This window comes from Mesoplodon mirus (genome assembly GCF_964341445.2).
Source record: "Mesoplodon mirus genome assembly, chromosome: 19".
Classification (NCBI taxonomy): Eukaryota; Metazoa; Chordata; class Mammalia; order Artiodactyla; family Ziphiidae; genus Mesoplodon; species Mesoplodon mirus.
The window spans coordinates 18,383,625-18,402,452 of record NC_138995.1 but is presented as its reverse complement, the minus strand read 5'-3'; the positions used below and the strand labels follow the sequence as shown (position 1 = coordinate 18,402,452).

General features: G+C 43.6%; 1 protein-coding gene across 2 annotated transcripts in view; it reads left to right on the top strand.

Annotated features, from left to right (window-relative positions):
• Positions 1 to 18,828, top strand: part of CDH3 (cadherin 3) — a 117,905-nt gene that overhangs the window by 8,578 nt on the left and 90,499 nt on the right. The window contains exons 1-3 of one of the 2 annotated variants that reach the window (XM_082606993.1): positions 5,627 to 5,791; positions 9,696 to 9,799; positions 11,622 to 11,675. In XM_082606993.1, coding sequence (XP_082463119.1) covers positions 11,673 to 11,675 — 3 coding nt within the window. In that variant the 5' untranslated portion in view covers positions 5,627 to 5,791; positions 9,696 to 9,799; positions 11,622 to 11,672. Of the gene's footprint in view, positions 1 to 5,626; positions 5,792 to 9,695; positions 9,800 to 11,621; positions 11,676 to 18,828 lie in introns of those variants that run through there. The other variant, XM_082606994.1, reaches the window with a different exon arrangement.

Genomic DNA, 18,828 nt, shown 5'->3' with positions numbered 1-18,828 from the left:
CATAATCCCAACACTCAAAGCTGCTTTTGCCTGAAGGCATTTGCTGGTGGAAAGAGACACGTGAAAGCCAGCAGTAAAGTTGGTGGACTTGCAGTATAAGGGGTACAAATGTAAAAGTGTTGAAAGCTGGGAGTCTAAATAATCACCCAACATTTGAACTGGGACCCCAAATGAAGACACCCTAAAGAAAATGTTAAACTGGAGATAAGCCCTGGCATAGACATGTTTCCCAAATTCAGGTAGTCCTGGAGGTGTAGAGATCCTCAGCCTTCAAACTCTATAACATTGACCTAGTGGTGTGCCCGGGTGTCTGACAAAAGCAAATGAAAATGATCCTTAGAGAAATGTATTATCATCTTAGACATCAAAGTATTCACACACACACTTCTTTTTTAGTAACTTCCAGCACATTCTCAAAGATAACCAGATACACAAGGACATAAGAAATCGTGAAAGAACATGCAGAATTAATAGACAACAAACACAGACACAAACACTTCTGGAATTATCAGAGAAAGAGTATAAAATAGCAATTCTTAGTATTTTTAAAGAGATAAAAGACAAGGTTGAAAATATCTACAAAAACAAGCTTTAAAAATTGGCCTAGCAGTTTAGAAAAAATAACCAAATAGATTGGTTTTTTTAAAAAAGCTAATTTAAAAAAACAACAGCTATGTGTTTGACAGCAAATTAAACATAAAAGAATGAACTGGAATATCGGTGAGAAGAAATTGTCCAGAAACTATTATTGCACAGAGACAATGAGATGGAAAGTATAGAAGCAAAGTAAAACACCTTAAGCCATTGGGTAGGAAGCCCAACATAAATTTAATCAGATTCCCAGAAGGAAAATACAGAACAGGCTATATGAAAGACATACCAAGCTACAGATTCAAGAAGCCCAATGAAACTCAAGGAGCATAAATAAAAATAAGTCCACAATAGATACATCACGGTGAAACAATAGAATATAAAAGGTAAATAAAATCTTAAAAGCAATTAGAGAAAAAGACCAATTAACTTCAAGAAGTAACATCTGACTTCCCAATAGCATCTGTGGAAGCCATACGAATGGGGAATGAAATCTTCATTGTGCTTAAAATATCTGTCAACCTAGAAGTCTGTATATAGCAAAATCTTTCAGGAATGGAGACACAAGTATCTTTTATACAGCTAAAAACGGTCAATACTTCTTGCTCTCTGAGTGACCTGGCGCAAACTTCTTTTAAATGGGGCTACCATTGTCCCACCTGTTGGGAATTATGCTAGGATTGAGTTAATATCTGTAAAGGACTTTGCTCCATGCCCCCTCGTAGTTGGTGTTCTTTAAAATGTTTGGTCCCAAGGTGAACAAACTGGGATTGTGGGGGTGCTGCCCTGGCGGGGAACTCTCCCCGAGCGCGTCCTGGTGGGAGCGAGTGCTGCAGGGTCCTCCTGCCCGTCTCCCGGCCTGGACAACGCGTGCATGCCGGTGGCCACGAGGGGGCGGTGCCACACCGCAGGGGGTGCCCGGGAGGCCACAGAACTTGCACCAGGTGAGCCTGTTGCCGGCTTCCTCTCCTCTTTCTTCTTTCCCTTCCCGCCTTTAAAGGATGCTGGAATTTTCGCAGCATCTAAATAACGATATACTCCATCCACAAGGGATGCACCTGAGGGGAAGAGATCTGGAACACCTGGCAATAGGGCCGATCAGCATCAGCGTCAGCTGTGGTGAGACCTGCAAATCCCAGGCAACCCTGTCATAAATAATGCAGGAGGGGCTCAGTACCTCCGTGGGCAAAGTGGGTTTTTTTCCCACAACTTTTTCTTCAAAAAAATTTCAAACCAACAGAAACGTTTTTTCAAAACTGTACAATCAACAAACATTCATATATCTTTCATCTGGATTCACTGTCAATCCAATTTGCCAGGTTATTTACACACACATTTTATTTTGTTTTGGCTGAACCGTTTTAGACCTACTTGCAGACATCCTGACACTTTACACGTAAAATACTTCACGCTGCATCTCCTAAGATCAAGGACATTCTCACACGCAGCCACAATACCATTATCATACCTAAGACGCTCAGCATGGATATAACTAAATACAATTAAATGATATGCAGTTGCATATTTAAATTTCCCCAATTATTCCAGTTTTGTCCTGTATAGCTGTAAATTTGTTTGGTTTGTGATCCAGGACCTGATCAATGGTCACCTCATTTTTTCTTTCATGACATTTTTTTTTTTGCGGTATGTGGGCCTCTCACTGTTGTGACCTCTCCCATTGCGGAGCACAGGCTCCGGACGCACAAGCTCAACGGCCATGGCTCACGGGCCCAGCCGCTCCGCGGCATGTGGGATCCTCCCAGACCGGGGCACGAACCCGTGTCCCCTGCATCGGCAGGTGGACTCTCAACCACTGCGCCACCAGGGAAGCCCTTTCATGACATTTTTGAAGAGTCCAGGGAAGTTGTCTTGTAGAAGATTCTACAATCTGAATCTGTCGCCTATTTATTCTTTGTGATTAGATTCAAGAAATTCACTTTTGTGTAAATACTGCATAGGCCATGTTATCTTTTTCCCATTACATCGTATCAGGAGGCCCATCACGTAGGCCTGGACTATATTAGTGACACTAAGTTTGATCACTGGGCTACATGTGACAGTTTCCTATCATAAACAATACTCTTTAAACATTAACTCCCCATTTCCCCCTCTCTCCAGCCCTTGTCAATTATACCACCATTATACTTTCTGTCTTTATGATTTTGACTACTATAAATACCTCATATATTTACTTATTTATTTTGGGCTGTGTTGGGTCTTCGTTTCTGTGCGAGGGCTTTCTCTAGTTGTGGCAAGCGGGGGTCACTCCTCATCGCGGTGCACGGGCCTCTCACTATTGCGGCCTCTCTTGCACACGCTCCAGACGCACAGGCCCAGTAGTTGTGGCTCACGGGCCTAGTTGCTCTGCGGCATGTGGGATCTTCCCAGACCAGGGCTCGAACCCGTGTCCCCTGCATTAGCAGGCAGATTCTCAACCACTGTGCCACCAGGGAAGCCCTAAATACCTCATATAAGTGGAATCATACAGTATTTTTCTTTTTGTGAGTTGCTTATTTCACTTAGAATAATGTCTTCAAGTTTTATCCATGTTATAGCATATTACAGAATTTCCTTCCTTTTTAAGGCCAAATAATATTCTGTGGAGTGTATTGGGTTGGTCAAAAAGTTTCTTTCGGGCTTTTCTGTAACATCGTACAGAAGAACCCAGAGGAACTTTTTGGCCAACCCACTATATACCACTTTTCGGTAATCTATTCATCAGTCAGACACTTGGGTTGCTCCCATGTTTTAGCTATTGTGAATAATGCTACTATGAACATGGGTGTACAAATGTCTCTTCAAGACCCTGAAGAGGGTCTTGGATAATTCTTAATTCTTTTGGATATAGAATTGCTGGCTCATATGGTAATTCTATTTTTAATTTTTTGAAGAACTTCCATACTGCTTTCTACAGCGACTGAACCATTTTACATTCCTACTAACAGTGCACAAGGGTTCCAGTTTCTCCACATCCTTGTCAACACTTATAGTTTTCTGTTTTTTTTTTAATAAATTTAATTTTCTTTTTGGCTGCATTGGTTCTTGGATGCTCTGTCGCGGTGCATGGGCTTCTCGTTGCGGTGGCTTCTCTTGTTGCGGAGCACAGGCTCTAGGAGCGTGGGCTCTAGAGCTCAGGCTCAGTAGTTGTGGTGCACGGGCTTAGTTGCTCTGCGGCTTGTGGGATCTTCCCAACCAGGGATCGAACCTGTGTTCCCTGCATTGGCAGGCGAATTCTTAACCACTGTGCCACCAGGGAAGTCCCTGTTTTCTGGCTTTTGGATAGTAGCCATCCTAATGGATGTGAGGTTGTATCTTGTAGTTTTAGTTTATATTTCCCTAATGATCAGTAATGTTGAGTATCTTTTCATGTGCTTATTGGCCGTTCATATGACTTCTTTGGGAAAATGTCTATTCAAATCTTTTGCTCATTTTGAATCAGGTTGTTTGTTGTTTTGTTATTGAGTTTTAGGAGTTCTCTATATATTCTGGATATTAATCTTTTACCATATATATGTGTATATATACATATATATATTTAAAACCTGAAAAACAGTACTAGAGATTGTTTATGGATACATGCACATGGAGTAAATATATAAAGCTGTGTACAGGAATGATCAGCACTATATTCAGTGAGTGATGTTTGGGGCAGAGGGTGGGGATATAGGGTCAGGTACATAGGAAGCTTCAACCATAGCTGATGAGTTTTATTTATTAGAGCAGGTCATGGTTAAATGGATGTTCATTATGTTGTTTTCCCTTTTTTGTGTGTACACCTGAGATTATTTCACAAATTTTTAAAAAACAAAATGTAGTGGTTTTTTTTAATGTTTATTTAGTTATTTATTTATTGACTGTGTTGGGTCTTTGTTGCTGCCTGAGGGCTTTCTCTATTTGCAGTGAGCGGGCTACTCTTCATTGTGGTGCGGGGGCTTCTCATTGCGGTGGCTTCTCTTGTTGCAGAGCACGGGCTCTAGGTGCACGGGCTTCAGTAGTTGTGGCTCACGGGCTCTAGAGCGCAGGCTCAGTAGCTGTGGCGCATGTGTGATCTTCCCGGACCAGGGATGGAACCTGTGTCCCCTGCATTGGCAGGCTATTCTTATCCACTGCGCCACCAGGGAAGCCCAAAATGTTGTTTCTTAAAGAAAAAAAAAAAAAAGCTTTAATTTACTAAGCAACTGCTAGGTTCAAAAAGCTTAACATTCATTATCTACTTTAATCCTCACTTCACCCCTTTAATCACTTGCCACCACTCTGCCCTTTGTCTACTCCACTCCAGTCACACTGGCCTCCCTACTGCCTTCTTTTTTTTTGGCGGGGGGGGGGGGTTGTGTTGGGTCTTTGTTGCTGTGTGTGGGCTTTCTCTAGTTGCGGTGAGCAGGGGCTACTCTTACTTGTGGTGCGTGGGCTTCTCATTACGGTCGCCCCTTACTCGTCTCCCTTCAAGGTGAGGAACCTGCCCGCATAGCGGGCGCGTTTGGTGGGGCCGGGCTAAGAGTGCGTCCAAGGCGCACGAGGGCTCCATCGCCCCTTCCATCTCCGGGGATCTCCGGAGTAGCCCCCAGCGGCCTCAGCACATGGGAATCGGCGGTCACGGACCTAGAGCAGGCCGCCACTCGAACTCCCCTCCCCCCGAATCCATCCCCGCTCCCCACGCCCCTTCTCCGGCTCGCCACTCTCGGCGCTCGCCTCTCTCCGCCCTGGCCCCACGTGCGCGCGTGCTAGGGTGCTCTGCCCGGGAAGTGATGGCGGGAGCGGCGACGGCGGCGGCGGGAGGTTCGGCTGTCGCCCGTTTCTGCGTGGCCCCGTGCTTGTTGGCCGCCATTGCAGGTCAGGCTGCAGGGAGCGAGGGCCGAGCCTGGAATGGGGGCGAGGGTGCGAGGGAGCGGGAAAACTAGGGAGCTGGGACACGGGGCTCGAGGAGAAGAATGGCGAGCCGAGAGGCGGGGGGCGGGGGAGCGGCGGGCGGGGGAGGGGAGGCCGGGAAGGGGGAGGAGAATGGGGAGGGCCGTGCAGAGGTGAGGGCGACCCAGAGGGGCCCCTGGTAGGAGGGCCAGGAATTTGGAGAAGGGAGCAATGTGGAGTCAGAAGGTGGAGGGAAGGAAGGGAGCGAGCAGGGCAGAGCGGGAGAAGGGCGGAAGGAGTGGCCGAGCGCGGGCGGAGGACAGGAGACAGGGGCGGTGCGGGCCGGAACCTCGAGGTATGTGCAGAAAGGGGTTCTTCCCTGGGTGGGGAGGGAACCCAGCACGGGATGCTTGCGAGAGTGGGGTAGAACTGGAACCCAGGAAGTAGCGGGAACATCAGAAAGGGGACTTAGCCGGGGATAGAACTGTGAGGTTCCTTCGAGGGGACATTTTAAGTCGTGGGAGAGAGGCTGCTGGGAGCGGTAATTGGGAGAGTGGTTGGAAGGAAGAGACAGTCTGGAGAGTGATCCAGCTTCATTTGTGGGCGGAGTGAGAGACGAGAGAAGAGTGGGGTGGAGTCGGGTCCTGGAGGAGCGAAGTACTTAAGAATTGAGGGGGGAAAATAGGGAACGATTTGGAAAATGAGGGTGGTAGAGGGATAACGTTTAAAGAGTAATCTTTGGGAGGAGGGAGAACGGTTTGGAAAGACTATTCCGGGGGTGGGGAGTGGAGGAAGGCAGTTTAAAGAATAGTTTCCTTGGGAGGTAGCAGAAAGGGCAAAACAGCTTGGTGAGAGGTCCTAGAGAAAGCTTGGGGTAATTTGGAGGGGTGTGGGGAAGAGAGGGGAAGCGGATGGAGAAGTTCCAGAAAGTGGGCGGGGCTAGAAATAGGAAGTGTTTGTAGGTCAAATTGAAGGGAGGGGAGGGGGTCGGGGAGAGGGTGGAGAAGATGGGGCTGGTGGGAGGGGAATCCAGTACAGAGGGAGACCTCAAGTAGAGCTATAAAGGAAGGGGCTTTGGGGAAGATAGGGTGCCACAGCAGTAGGAGGAGGAAGGGTAGAAGGGGCCGCAGAGTAGCAGAAGATGCAGAAAACTGGAGTAACTCAGATCGACTGAAGCCATCTTTTCTGCCTATTGCCTACAGTTACCAGTAATTGATTCCCTCCTCATGGGAATCTTAAAATGTGATGGGAAAGTAAAAAAAAAAACAAAAAAGTTTGGCCAAAAAGTTCGTTCGGTTTCAGTAAGATGACTCTAGTAGGGCTTAGTTGTCTTTAACTTCATTCAAAACAATTTTTCTAGATTATATTGTGGCAGCATTTTTAAAAAACTTTTAAAAATGATGAATTTTTGTGTAGCCATTTTAATATTGAAGATGGAAGAGAAACAACATTTTCGGCATATTATGCTTTATTATTTCAAGAAAGGTAGAAACGCAACTGAAACACAAAAAAAGATTTGTGCAGTGTATGGAGAAGGTGCTGTGACTCATCGAACGTGTCAGAAGTGGTTTTTGAAGTTTCGTGCTGGAGATTTCTTGCTGGACCATGCTCCACAGTTGGGTAGACCAGTTGAAGTTGATAGCGATCAAATCGAGACATTAATTGAGAACAATCAACGTTATACTATGCGGGAGATAGCCGACATACTCAAAGTATCCAAATCAAGCGTTGAAAATCATTTGCACCAACTTGGTTACGTTAATCGCTTTGGTGTTTGGGTTCCACCTAAGTTAAGCGAAGAAAACCTTCTTGACCGTATTTCCACATGGGATTCTCTACTTAAACGTAACAAAAATGTTCCGTTTTTAAAACAAATTTTGACGGTCAATGAAAAGTGAATACTGGGGGCTTCTCTGGTGGCGCAGTGGTTGAGAGTCCGCCTGCCGATGCAGGGGATACGGGTTCGTGCCCCGGTTCAGGAAGATCCCACATGCTGCGGGGCGGCTGGGCCCGTGAGCCATGGCAGCTGAGCCTGCGCGTCCGGAGCCTATGCTCGGCAACGGGAGAGGCCACAACAGTGAGAGGCCCGCATACCGCAAAAAAAAAAAAAAAAAAAAAAGTGGATACTGTACGGTAATGTGGAATGGAAGAGATCGCCGGGCAAGTGAAATGATCCACCAACAACCACACCAAAGGCCGATCTTCATCCAAAAATGGTGATGTTGTGTATATGGTGGGATTGGAAAGGAGTCCTCTATTATGAGCTCCTTCCAGAAAACCAAACGATTAATTCCAACAAGTACTGCTCCCAGTTAGACCAACTGAAAACAGCACTTGATGAAAAGCGTCCGGAATTAGTCAACAGAGAACACGTAATCTTCCATCACGATACTGCAAGACTGAATGTTTCTTTGATGACCAGGCAAAAACTGTTACAGCTTGGCTGGGAAGTTCTGATTCATCCGCCATATTCACCAGACATTGCACCTTCAGATTTCCATTTATTTCGGTCTTTACAAAATTCTCTTAATGGAAAAATTTTCAATTCCCTGGAAGACTGTAAAAGACACCTGGAAGAGTTCTTTGTTCAAAAAGATAAAACGTTTTGGGAAGATGGAATTATGAAGTTGCCTGAAAAATGGCAGAAGGTAGTGGAACAAAATGGTGAATACGTTATTCAATAAAGTTCTTGGTGAAAATGAAAAATGTGTCTTTTATTTTTACTTAAAAACCGAAGGAACTTTTCGGCCAACCCAATATTATCCACTTTATAGGTAGGTAAACTAAGCTCAGAGGAATGAAATAATTTGCCCAAGGTCATGTAGCTAATAATGGTGGAGTCAGTTCCATCTCACACTCAGAATAAAGCCCAAGTTCTTTTGACAAAGAGCTACAAGGACCTCCCTGATCTGAGCCCTGCCTGCCCCCCTAATCAACTCAAACACAAGTTTATTCCTACCTCAGGGCCTTTACACCTGCTGTTTTTTCTCCAAAACTGCTCTTCACTGGGCTGGCTCCTTCTTACCCTTCAGGTCTTGATTCGAATACAAGGCTTCCCTGATAACACAATGACTTTTTGCCTCTTTAACCCATTTTAGTTTACATGTTGTATTTTTTATTTGCTTACTGTCTAACATCTGTTCCCACTACTCCCACCCCTCATGAGGACAGGGGCTTTGCCTGCTTTGTTCACTGCTATATCCTTAATGCTGGCACGTAGTAGGTGCTCAATAAGTATTTGCTGAATGAATGAATGAATGACCTTACAGAGAGGTAAAACAGTTAGAAACAATCTAACTCAGTTCTTTGGGCATCTTGAAATAACAATTCTTGCATGGTGAGCTTACAAAGATTAAAAGAAATAAAAGAAGTCACAAGGCCTAGAACCACAGGATATATTTTTATAGAAATGAAAGTTTCGATTCTCCCACCACTCACAGGCTGGACCTGGGGGTGTTCACAGGGCTCTGTGCTCTGAGAGCCCTTTGTCTCCAGAGAAGGAGAACCCTGGCAGGAAGGTTGAGCAATCCACCAGCACCACTATTTGGGTAATAACTAGGCCTTTTCTTCCCAGGCTTGTTCTGCTACTCCCACACCCCTTCCCACAGGCAAAAATCTTCTCTATTTAACCAGGAACTGGAGCTCTCTGAAGACCCTGGAGGTCAACCATGAATTGAATAAGGTGTGTCAGGCAGAGAGAGCGGTACTTGATGAGGGAGGCTGAGTTCTTGTGATCTTGGACAAGGAAACTTTTCTTACTGTCCCTTTTTTTTCTTGGCGGCGGGGGGGTTGGCTACCATGGGGGCTTGAGTAAAGAGAGTTGAATTAATCATCTCAGTTCCCAGCCCACTCTCTTAATTGGTTTGCACAAGGCTTCTCTCTGGTTTTATTAATTCACACATTCATTCATTTCTTTTTGTCCCTATCCTCCACTCCCATTACCCTCCTCCCCCATTCCATTTAATAAAATACCTCTGAATTTGTGTAGCTTTGTCAAATGTATTGTGTTGTCTCCTGTGAATGTGAATTTAATTTTTTAATTAAAAAGGATCTACTATAAATCACTTCTGTTTCTTACTGTGGTAGCCAGTAAGAAACTCCTGGTATTCATATCTTTGAGCAGTCCCCTCTTGCACTGCATAGAGGTGACCCTACTCAACAAATAGGATATTGCAAGGATAACAGTGTGCAAATTCCAAGGCTAGGGGATGAAAGACATCACAGTATCCTCTTTCTGTCTCATTGATCACCCACTCTAGGGGAAGCCAGCTACCATGCTATGAGGACACTCAAGCAGCCCTATGGAGTGGTCTAAGAGGAGCTGAGGCCTCCTGCCAACAGTTATTACCAACTTACCAGCCATGTACGTGAGCCATTTTGAATGATTCTCCCGCCCCAGTTAAACCTACAGACGACTACAGCCCCAGCAACATCTTAACTGCAACCTCATGAGAGATCCCAAGCCAGAGCCAGTTAGTCAAGCCATTCCCAAGTTCCTGACCCACAGGAGCCTTGTGAGATAATAATGTTTATCTAACTTTCATGTGTCACAACATATTCTTTTTCCCCCCACCATTTAAAAATGTAAAAATCATTCTCAGCTTGAGCCAAGCTGTACAAAAACAGGTGATGTGTCACATTTGGCTCACAGGTCTTTGTTGACTCACAGTCTGCTTAGCTGTTTTGAATTGTTGCATAATTGTAATGGTTCCATAATGTGCCTTCACCATATTTTGCATATTTACTCCCAGTGAGGGGCATTCAATTTATCTCCTACTCCCAGCTACCACAGACAACAGCTGCCGTGAACATCCTCAGCCTTGTGGGAAGGGCCCTGGGATATTTGTCCAGGAGTGGAATGACTGGGTTTCAGGGTCTTAGTCTACACTCAGCAGTGCCGCATGAGAGTCCCATTTCCCTACACCCTACCAACACTTGGTGTTATCCAACTTCCTAATGTTTGCTAGTCCGTGACTTGGTTTCTCCTCTTTGTTTGGCTTGCATTTCCCTGATAACTAATGAGTTTGAACATCTCTTGGCCTAGTAGCACACATTTAGGTTTCCTCTCTAAGTTGCCTATTTGTGTTTTCACCCATTTTTCTATTAGATGTTTCTGACTTTTTCTTATTGGGAAGACTTCCCCTTCCCAGGCCTCAGTTTCCCCATGTTTACCACAGTTACCTACAGGGCTCTCCTGAAATGCCATCCTTGTTTCTGAAGCCCCTACAGCCTATTTCAAATAATGAGAATGTGGCTTGGGGTTGAATTTTTACATATATTATCTCATTTAAGAAACCAAGGATTTATTTGGGAATTATAACTGAGATTTCTGGGTTCAGAGAGGTTGATGACCAGTGCAGGGCCACCCAGAGGAGTCATGGGGTTGAGCAGATGCCTAAACTGAGTTCCATTAGGAAGAGTTGGGACTGCAAATCAAAATATGGCAGCAAACAACACTTCTCTTGGGTCAAGTTGGAAATGATGTTTCTAAATGATAAGAGGAGACAAGGCATTGGAGAGCATGGGGCCTTCTTTTCCAAGCTGGCGGAAGTGAAACTTCATAACTTTTCTTAGGGGCAGTTTGATGATTATGTGCCAAAAGCCTGAAATGCCTGCACATCCTTTGACTCAACGAATTCCCTAGGAATTTGTCCTGAAGCGGTAATTGGTCAAAGATGAGGAACGTGTTTGGTGGTGGGGAAACAAAAATCACACCTAAGTATCCCACTTCAGGAGATGGAATACTACATATGCAAATGCTATCTTAAGGAAGATGTTCTAGGGAATTCCCTGGCAGTCCAGTCATTAGGACTCTGTGCTTTCTCTGCCAAGGACCCGGGTTTGATCCCTGGCAGGGAAACTAAGATCCCACAAGCCATGCACAGCGAGGCCAAAAAAAATAAATAAATAAAACAGATGTTCTATAGAAGGATTTCTAATGCTAGGGAAAGATGTTAATAATTCAGTTAAGGTGAGGTGAGGGGAGGGATCCATTATAAAATGATGGATACGAAATTATCTCATTTTTCTAGGAAAAAAATACGTATGAAGGAAATCACTGGGAAAATACAATGATGTATTGAGTGCTTGCTATGGGCCATACACTGTTTTTAGTGCTTTTTATAGCCTCATTTAATTGTCACACAACTCTTTGAGTAGGTGCTGTTATTATTCCTATATTACAGGTGAAGAAACTGAGGTCAGAGAGGTGAAATGAGCTGCCAGAGGTCACGCAGATGGTGAGTGATGAAGCCAGGATTTGAAGCCAGGTGCTGGCTCGAGAGTCACCCGAAATAGTCCCCATGGTCACCTCCATGTTTACATCTGAGGAGTGAGACCAAGATGATCCTTATTCCCTTTATCTGTATTTCCTGATTTTTCTACAATTAATTTTTTTTCTACAATATTTTTAAAAGCTCTCTTGTAGTGGTCAGTGCCTTTGAAAGTATGAAAGAGGAGAGAGTTTTGTGGGGGAGGTGTTGTGTAGAGAAAAATCAGGAACGGGATGGGGCTTGGCTCACCTCAAACCCTACCCAAGCCCCAAACCCTTTCTCTTTTCATTCTCAAAAATATCGAGGAAGTCAAAGGTCTGATATCTGCTGTGTGACCTTGGACTGGTTCCTCACCCTTTTGGAGCCCTTTTCGAAATATGTCACATGGATTGAATTTCTGGAGAAGCCTCCCTGTCCTCCTCCCCACGCCCAGCCCTCCCAGCACCCTGAGTGAGATGTAAGGAAGAACAGCCTTGCCCAGTGGTTCTGAGAAGGAAAGGAGAGAAAAGGACAGGGAAGGGTGGGGGGGGGGTAAGGGGGGTGCAGAGAGGAGGAAGCTGGCGCCAGAGGTGCAGCAGGGAGGGACAGGTCTAGGGAGAGGTCCCCTCCTGTCATCTCCTCTCCCCTGGGGCTTTGAGGAGTGACTTACCCAGTCTCTGAATGTAACTCTGGGAAAGTCTGTGCTGCAGTGAGCACTGGACAGGGAGTCCAAAGACCTGGGTTCTGCTCACATCTCACCATTGGTTACCTGTGTCCTAGTCAGTCCCATTTCTGAGCCTTGGCTTTCTCAGCCTTTGAAGGGGCAAATGACTGGCTGGTTGTGATAAAGTGAGGAAAGGTGCTTTGTGAGAGGCTAAGCAACTGTGTGCTATGTCAGGGGTCAACAAACTACGGCATTAGTTCTGTGGTTCCTTTTTAACAGCTTTATTGAGATTTAATTCAAATACCACACAATTCACCCATTGAAAATGTACACTTCAGCAGATTTTAGTATATTCACAGAGTTGTGCAAGCATCACCATGATCAGTTTTTCGTCATGCCCCAAAGGACCCTTTAGTTATCACCCTCCCCCGCCCCAGTCCCCTCAGCCCCAGGCAACAACTCCTCTGCTTTCTGTTTCCAGAGACATTTCATGTCCATGAAATCATACATATGCCATCTTTGTCTGGCTTCCTTCACTTAGCATGTTTTCAAGGCTCATCCGTATTGTAGCATATATCAAACTTTGGTTCCTTTTTATGGCTGAACAATATTTCATTGTATGGTTATACCACATTTTGTTTATCCATTCATCAATTGATGGACATTTGTGTTTTTCTTCTACTTTTTAGCTGTTATGAATAGCTATAAACTTTGATGTACACGTGTGGATTTATGTTTTCATTTATTTGAGTATATACTTAGCAGAATTGCTGGGTTAGATAGTAATTACGTTTAACATTTTGAGGCAACACCTGTTTTGTATGTTTGGGTTTTTTTTTTTTGGTTGCATTCAGTCTTCGTTGCTGAGCACAGGCTTTCTCTAGTTGCGTCGAGCGGGGGCTACTCTCTGTTGCAGTGCGCGGGCTTCTCATTGTGGTGGCTCCTCTTGTTGTGGAGCATGAACTCTAGGCACATGGGCTTCAGTAGTTGTGGTGCACGGGCTCAGTAGTTGTGGCTCACGGGCTTAGTTGCTCCGCGGCATGTGGGATTTTCCCAGACCAGGGCTTGAATCTGTGTCCCCTACATTGGCAAGTGGATTCTTAACCACGGAGCCACCAGGGAAGTCCCAACACCTGTTTCTATATAGTCCAGGAGTTAAGAATGGTTTTTATGTTCTCATGGTAGGGAAAAAATGGTAGGGAAAAAATCAAAAGAAGAATAATATTTTATAACGTGAAAATTACACAGAAGTCAAATCTCACTGTCCACAAAGAAAGTTTCACTGGACAGCTGCTTTCATTCATTTATGTATTGTCTATGGTGCTTTTGCATTACAGTGGCAGAGCTGAGGAGTATAACAGACCATTTGGCCTTCAAGCCTAAAGTATTTACTGTCTGGTCTTTTATAGAAAATCTTTGTCGACCCCTGAACTGTGTGTTGGTATTATTAATTATTGTTTGGTGGAGGCAGCTTGGATATGCTGCCTTGACTGGAACAGGACTCAGGTTGCCAGGTCCTGGCCTATGAGCATAAAGGGATGAGAGCTCTTATCTAGCCCCATTTTCTAGATTGAGAAACTTAGTCCTGCAGGAGGGCCCAGGCTCATGCAAGCTGAGGGGGAAGTGAGGGCCTAGCTTTCTTTTACTCCTTGGCAGCCTCCTTTGATCACCATTAATTAGTGAGAACCTGGCTCTGGCTGTTGCCTAATAAAACAAAAACATAAGTGGCTTTGATGTCTCCATTCCTAAAACTGAAGGTTCCATCTCCATAGCAAGGCTTTGTACCCACAGATTCTTTCTCTCTGCCCATCACCTCATCACCTCTCAAAGACCTACTGTTTTGGCCTGAAAGTCAGGTTTCCTGAAGGAAGGAGGGCAGTTCCAGAGTTGGAGCCCAGTCCTCATAGCAGAGAAGTCACGTCCCCTCTCTGCCCCTCAGTGTCTTTGTCGGGAAGATACGAGTAATGATGCCTATCTCTGGGGTTGTTAGTATTTGTAAAAGTGTTCTGAAAGGAGCCCTCATACACTGCTGGTGGGAAGGTAAAATGGCACAGCCATTGAGGGACCCTCCCAGTTCCTCAAATGACTAAATGTAGAGTTACCATATGACCCAGCAATACCATTCCTATGTACATACCCCAGAGAAACGAAAACATGTCCATGCAAACGTGTCCATCTTGTACACAAATGTTCATAGCAACATTATTCAAAATAGCCAAAGAGCAGAAACAACCCAAATGTCCATCAGCTGATGGATGGACAAATAAAATGTGGCACATCTATACAATGGAATACTATTTGGCCATAAAAAGTAAAGAAGTATTGATACATGCTACAAAATGGATGAAAACATTACATTAAGTGAGAGAAACCAGACACAAAAGGCCACATATTGTATGATTCCATTTATGCAAAATGTCCGGAATAGGCAAATCCATAGAGTCAGAAAGAGATGAGTGGTTGCCAGGGGCTGTGGAGGATATGGAGAGTGACTGTAAATGGACACAAGGTTTCTTTGTGGGGTGATGGAAATGTCCTAAAATTGAACATGGTGATGGTTTCACAACTCTGTGAATATATTAAAAAACATTGAATTGCGGGCTTAAAATGGATGAATTTTATGGTACATAAATTATACCCCAATAACACTGTTTTTTAAAAGTGCTCTGAAAACTGTAAAGTGATGAGTATGGTGTTACTCACATGCATAATAGATGACCTGTCATAATGGATGGAGCTGAGTATTCTGACCTGTCAGTTTAGGGTAGTTCCTAAGACTTTTGAAATTGGAGACACCTGGATATCTTCCTGTACATTATCTCAGGCAAGTCATTTAACTGTGAGGCCATCTGTAGAATTGGGACAGTAATCTCTGTCTCTTAGGATTGTTGTGACAATTAAATGAATACTGTAGGAACATGCTGAGCTTGGTACTTGACACCTAGTAGATGCCTAGTGAATGATGATGACTGTTTCCACATTGAGTTACCTGACTCCTCCCAGCCATTCCAGGGAGCGAGTCCGTGCTCTTCCACTTTCCTCAGAATCTACTGTTTCCAAATCTTGCCTGATCATAAGAATTACCAGGAGCATCTTTTAAAAATACAGATTCCAAGGCCCCACTTCGGACCCATTGATAAGAATCTGTATTTTAAGAAACTCTCCAGATGAGTCCTATAATCAGGTAAATTTGGGAATAAGGCTGGTCCAACCTGGAAACATTTTGCTTCCTATTTATACCCTTCCACAAACCCTTATTTTCCGTTGTTTGCTGTTTCACCCTGACTCGCTTTTCTTTTGCCAAAGATCCCTCTATTTAAGAGCTCATGCTCTTGACTTCAATAATGACGCCAGCATGAGATTTTATAATTTCCTCATACTTTAATTCAGGGCAAAGATTGATAACATTAACAATAACAGCAATAGTGAACTTACATGTGTTTGGTGCTCTGCAGGGGTTTCCCAGGTACCTTTATGTCCTCACAGCAGCCTCGTTTGTGGATTTAAATAAGTTAAATAACTCCCGTCTTTGGGCTTCCCTGGGGCCCGTGAGCCATGGCCACTGAGCCTGCGTGTCTGGAGCCTGTGCTCCGCAACAGGAGAGGCCACAACAGTGAGAGGCCCGCGTACCGCAAAAAAAATAATAATAATAACTTCTCTCTTTTAGGAGAGAAAGTGGCAGAGTCAAAATTGAATATATTTATATAAAGCACAAAATTAGGCAAAACTAATCTCTGTTTTAAAAGTCAAGATAATGATTACCCTTGGGTTGGGGGTTAGGGACTGATGGAGGTCAAAAAGATTCTTTGGGGGCAGGTCATGTTTTGTCCCTTATTCTGGGTGTTGGTAGCACGTGTGTTCATTGTCACTTAGGATCTGCTCACTTTTCTGTATTTGTGTTATACTTCAATAAAAAGTTTAAAAACATAGCAGTACTATATGATCCTAATTTAAAAAATTTTGATGTATACATTTGCACAGAAAAAAGAATAAAAGGAAACTAAATCGAGGGACATTTTATAAAATAATTGGCCTAGATCATAAAAAATGTCAAGGTCAAGAAAGACAAAGAAAAAGCAAAAGGATATATACTGTGTAGCACAGGGAATTAAACCCATTATCTTGAAATAACCTATAATGGAGTGTAATCTGCAAAAATATTGAATCACTGTGTTGTACACCTGAAACTAACACAATATTATAAATCAAATATACTTCATTTAAAAAAAGAAAGAACGACAAAGACTGAGACACTATTCCAGTTGAAAGGAGGCTAAAGTGATAGGACAGCTACATGCCGTGCAGGATTCTGGTTTAGATCCTAGACTGGGAAAAAAATTATGTGTACACACACACACACACACATAGACACACACACAGCTGATTGATAAATTTAAATATGGACTACAGATAATAGTATTGTTACAATGTTAAATATCCTGAGTTTGCTCTTTGTACTGTGGTTATGGATGGGCATGCCTTTGTTTTTGGGAAATACACACTGAAGCATTTAGGGGTTAAAGACCATAATGTCTCCAATTTAATGTCAGATTGTTCAGAAAAATGCATACACACATATAAATAATTATATAAAGAGAGAAAATGAGAAAGCAAATGGTAAACAACTGGTTGATATAGGTAAGGAGTTTCTGAGAGCGTCTTGTACTAGTCTTTCAACCTTTCTATAAGTTTGAAGTTACACTTGTCCCTTGGTATCCACAGTGGATTGGTTCCAGTACCCCCCGCAGATACCAAAATCCACAGATGCTCCAGTCCCTTGTATAAGATGGCTCACTATTTGCATATAATGTACTCACATCCTCCTATATACTTTTAAGTCATTTCTAGATTACTTATAATGCCTAATATGGTGTAAATGCCATGTAAATAGTTGCTGGGCACGTCGTGGCAAATTCAAGTTTTGCTTTTGGAACTTTCTGGACTTTTTTTTTCAAATATTCTCAATCCGTAGTTGGTTGAATCCTTGGATGGGGAACCCATGGATATGGAGGGCTGACTACATATCAAAATTACAAATTACAAAAAAAGATGGGAAGGGGAAGAGAGCCACATAAACTTTCACTCTTCTGGGATTCGTACTAAAAATAAAATAGTACTAATTTTTCAAATAGCCTTTAAAAAAGTAATAAAATAGTGGTACAGTTTCCAGGAAGTGAAAGAAAATGGAAGGAAATACACCAAGTGTCAGCTGTGCCCAGGTGGTGCTGTGCCCTGCTGGTGACATGCAAGACTTTAGGCACTAGGTAGCTTGGATTTGAATCCAGACTCTGCTGTTTACCAGATGTGACAGCCTGGGTGATTTACTTAAATTCTCTGTGCTCCTGTTTCCACCCCTCCCCTATGCAGTGGGGCTAGCAGTTCCTGCTCATGGGGTTATCACATGAGTCATGGGAGTATGAAGCGTTTGTGAGAGTGTGGGCACACACTGAGGCTCATGTAAATATCAGCCATAATATCTGGTTGGTGGGATTATGAGTGGAAAAGTCTATGTATTTTGCTTGGTTTTGTTTTTATTGACATTAACATTATATTACTTTCAGGTATACAACATAATGATTTGCTATTTGTATATATTGTTAAATGGTCACCACAATAAGTGTAGTTCATATTCATCACCACACATAGTTACACATTTTTTTCCTGTGATGAGATGTTTTAAGATCTACTCTTAGCAATGTTCAAATATGCAGTACAGGATTATTAACTATAGTCACCATGCTGTATATTATATCCCATGACTTATTTATTGTATCACTGGAAGTTTGTTCCTTTTGACCCCCTTCACCCATTTCGCCTACCCCCCACCTCTGGCAATCATCAGTCTGTTCTCTGTATCTATGAGTTTGGGTTTTTTGTTTTGTTTTTAGATTTCACATATAAGTGAGAACACATGTTATTTGTCTTTCTACGTCTGACTTACTTCACTTAGCATAATGCCCTCAATCTGTGTATTTTTTAAACTGTGTCAACACGCAGTAATTTTGTAATCAGAGCAACAACAAAACATCAATCTGATAGCTCAGCTTCTCCCTCTTGGACCTCTCTCTGTCTCTCCTCTCCCCCCACATCCTCCTCCTCAGCCCCCTCCCCTCTGCCCACCAGATTGCATTCCTCACTTCTTTTCCCAAAGAACTATAATTAAGGTTTTACTCTGTAATTGCCATTTCATGGTTCCTCATCTGAAATCATGCTCCCGCTTGGCCTGGTTTCCATCTCCTTCTCAGCCTTGGGAAGCAGAGGCAGGATTCAGCAGAGCCCAGGATGTGCCTTGAGCTCTAAGAATGACTGAGCTCTAGCTGTGTGTGCTTAGCCCCTTCCCTACATTACCTTGTTCAGTCTTCACAACAACCCTATGAGGAAACTGAAGCTCGGGGAGGTAGAATAAATCATCCAAAGGCCTCATAGATAGTTGGTGGAGCTGGCCTTTGAATCCACTTTGACCTGGCCTCAAAACTG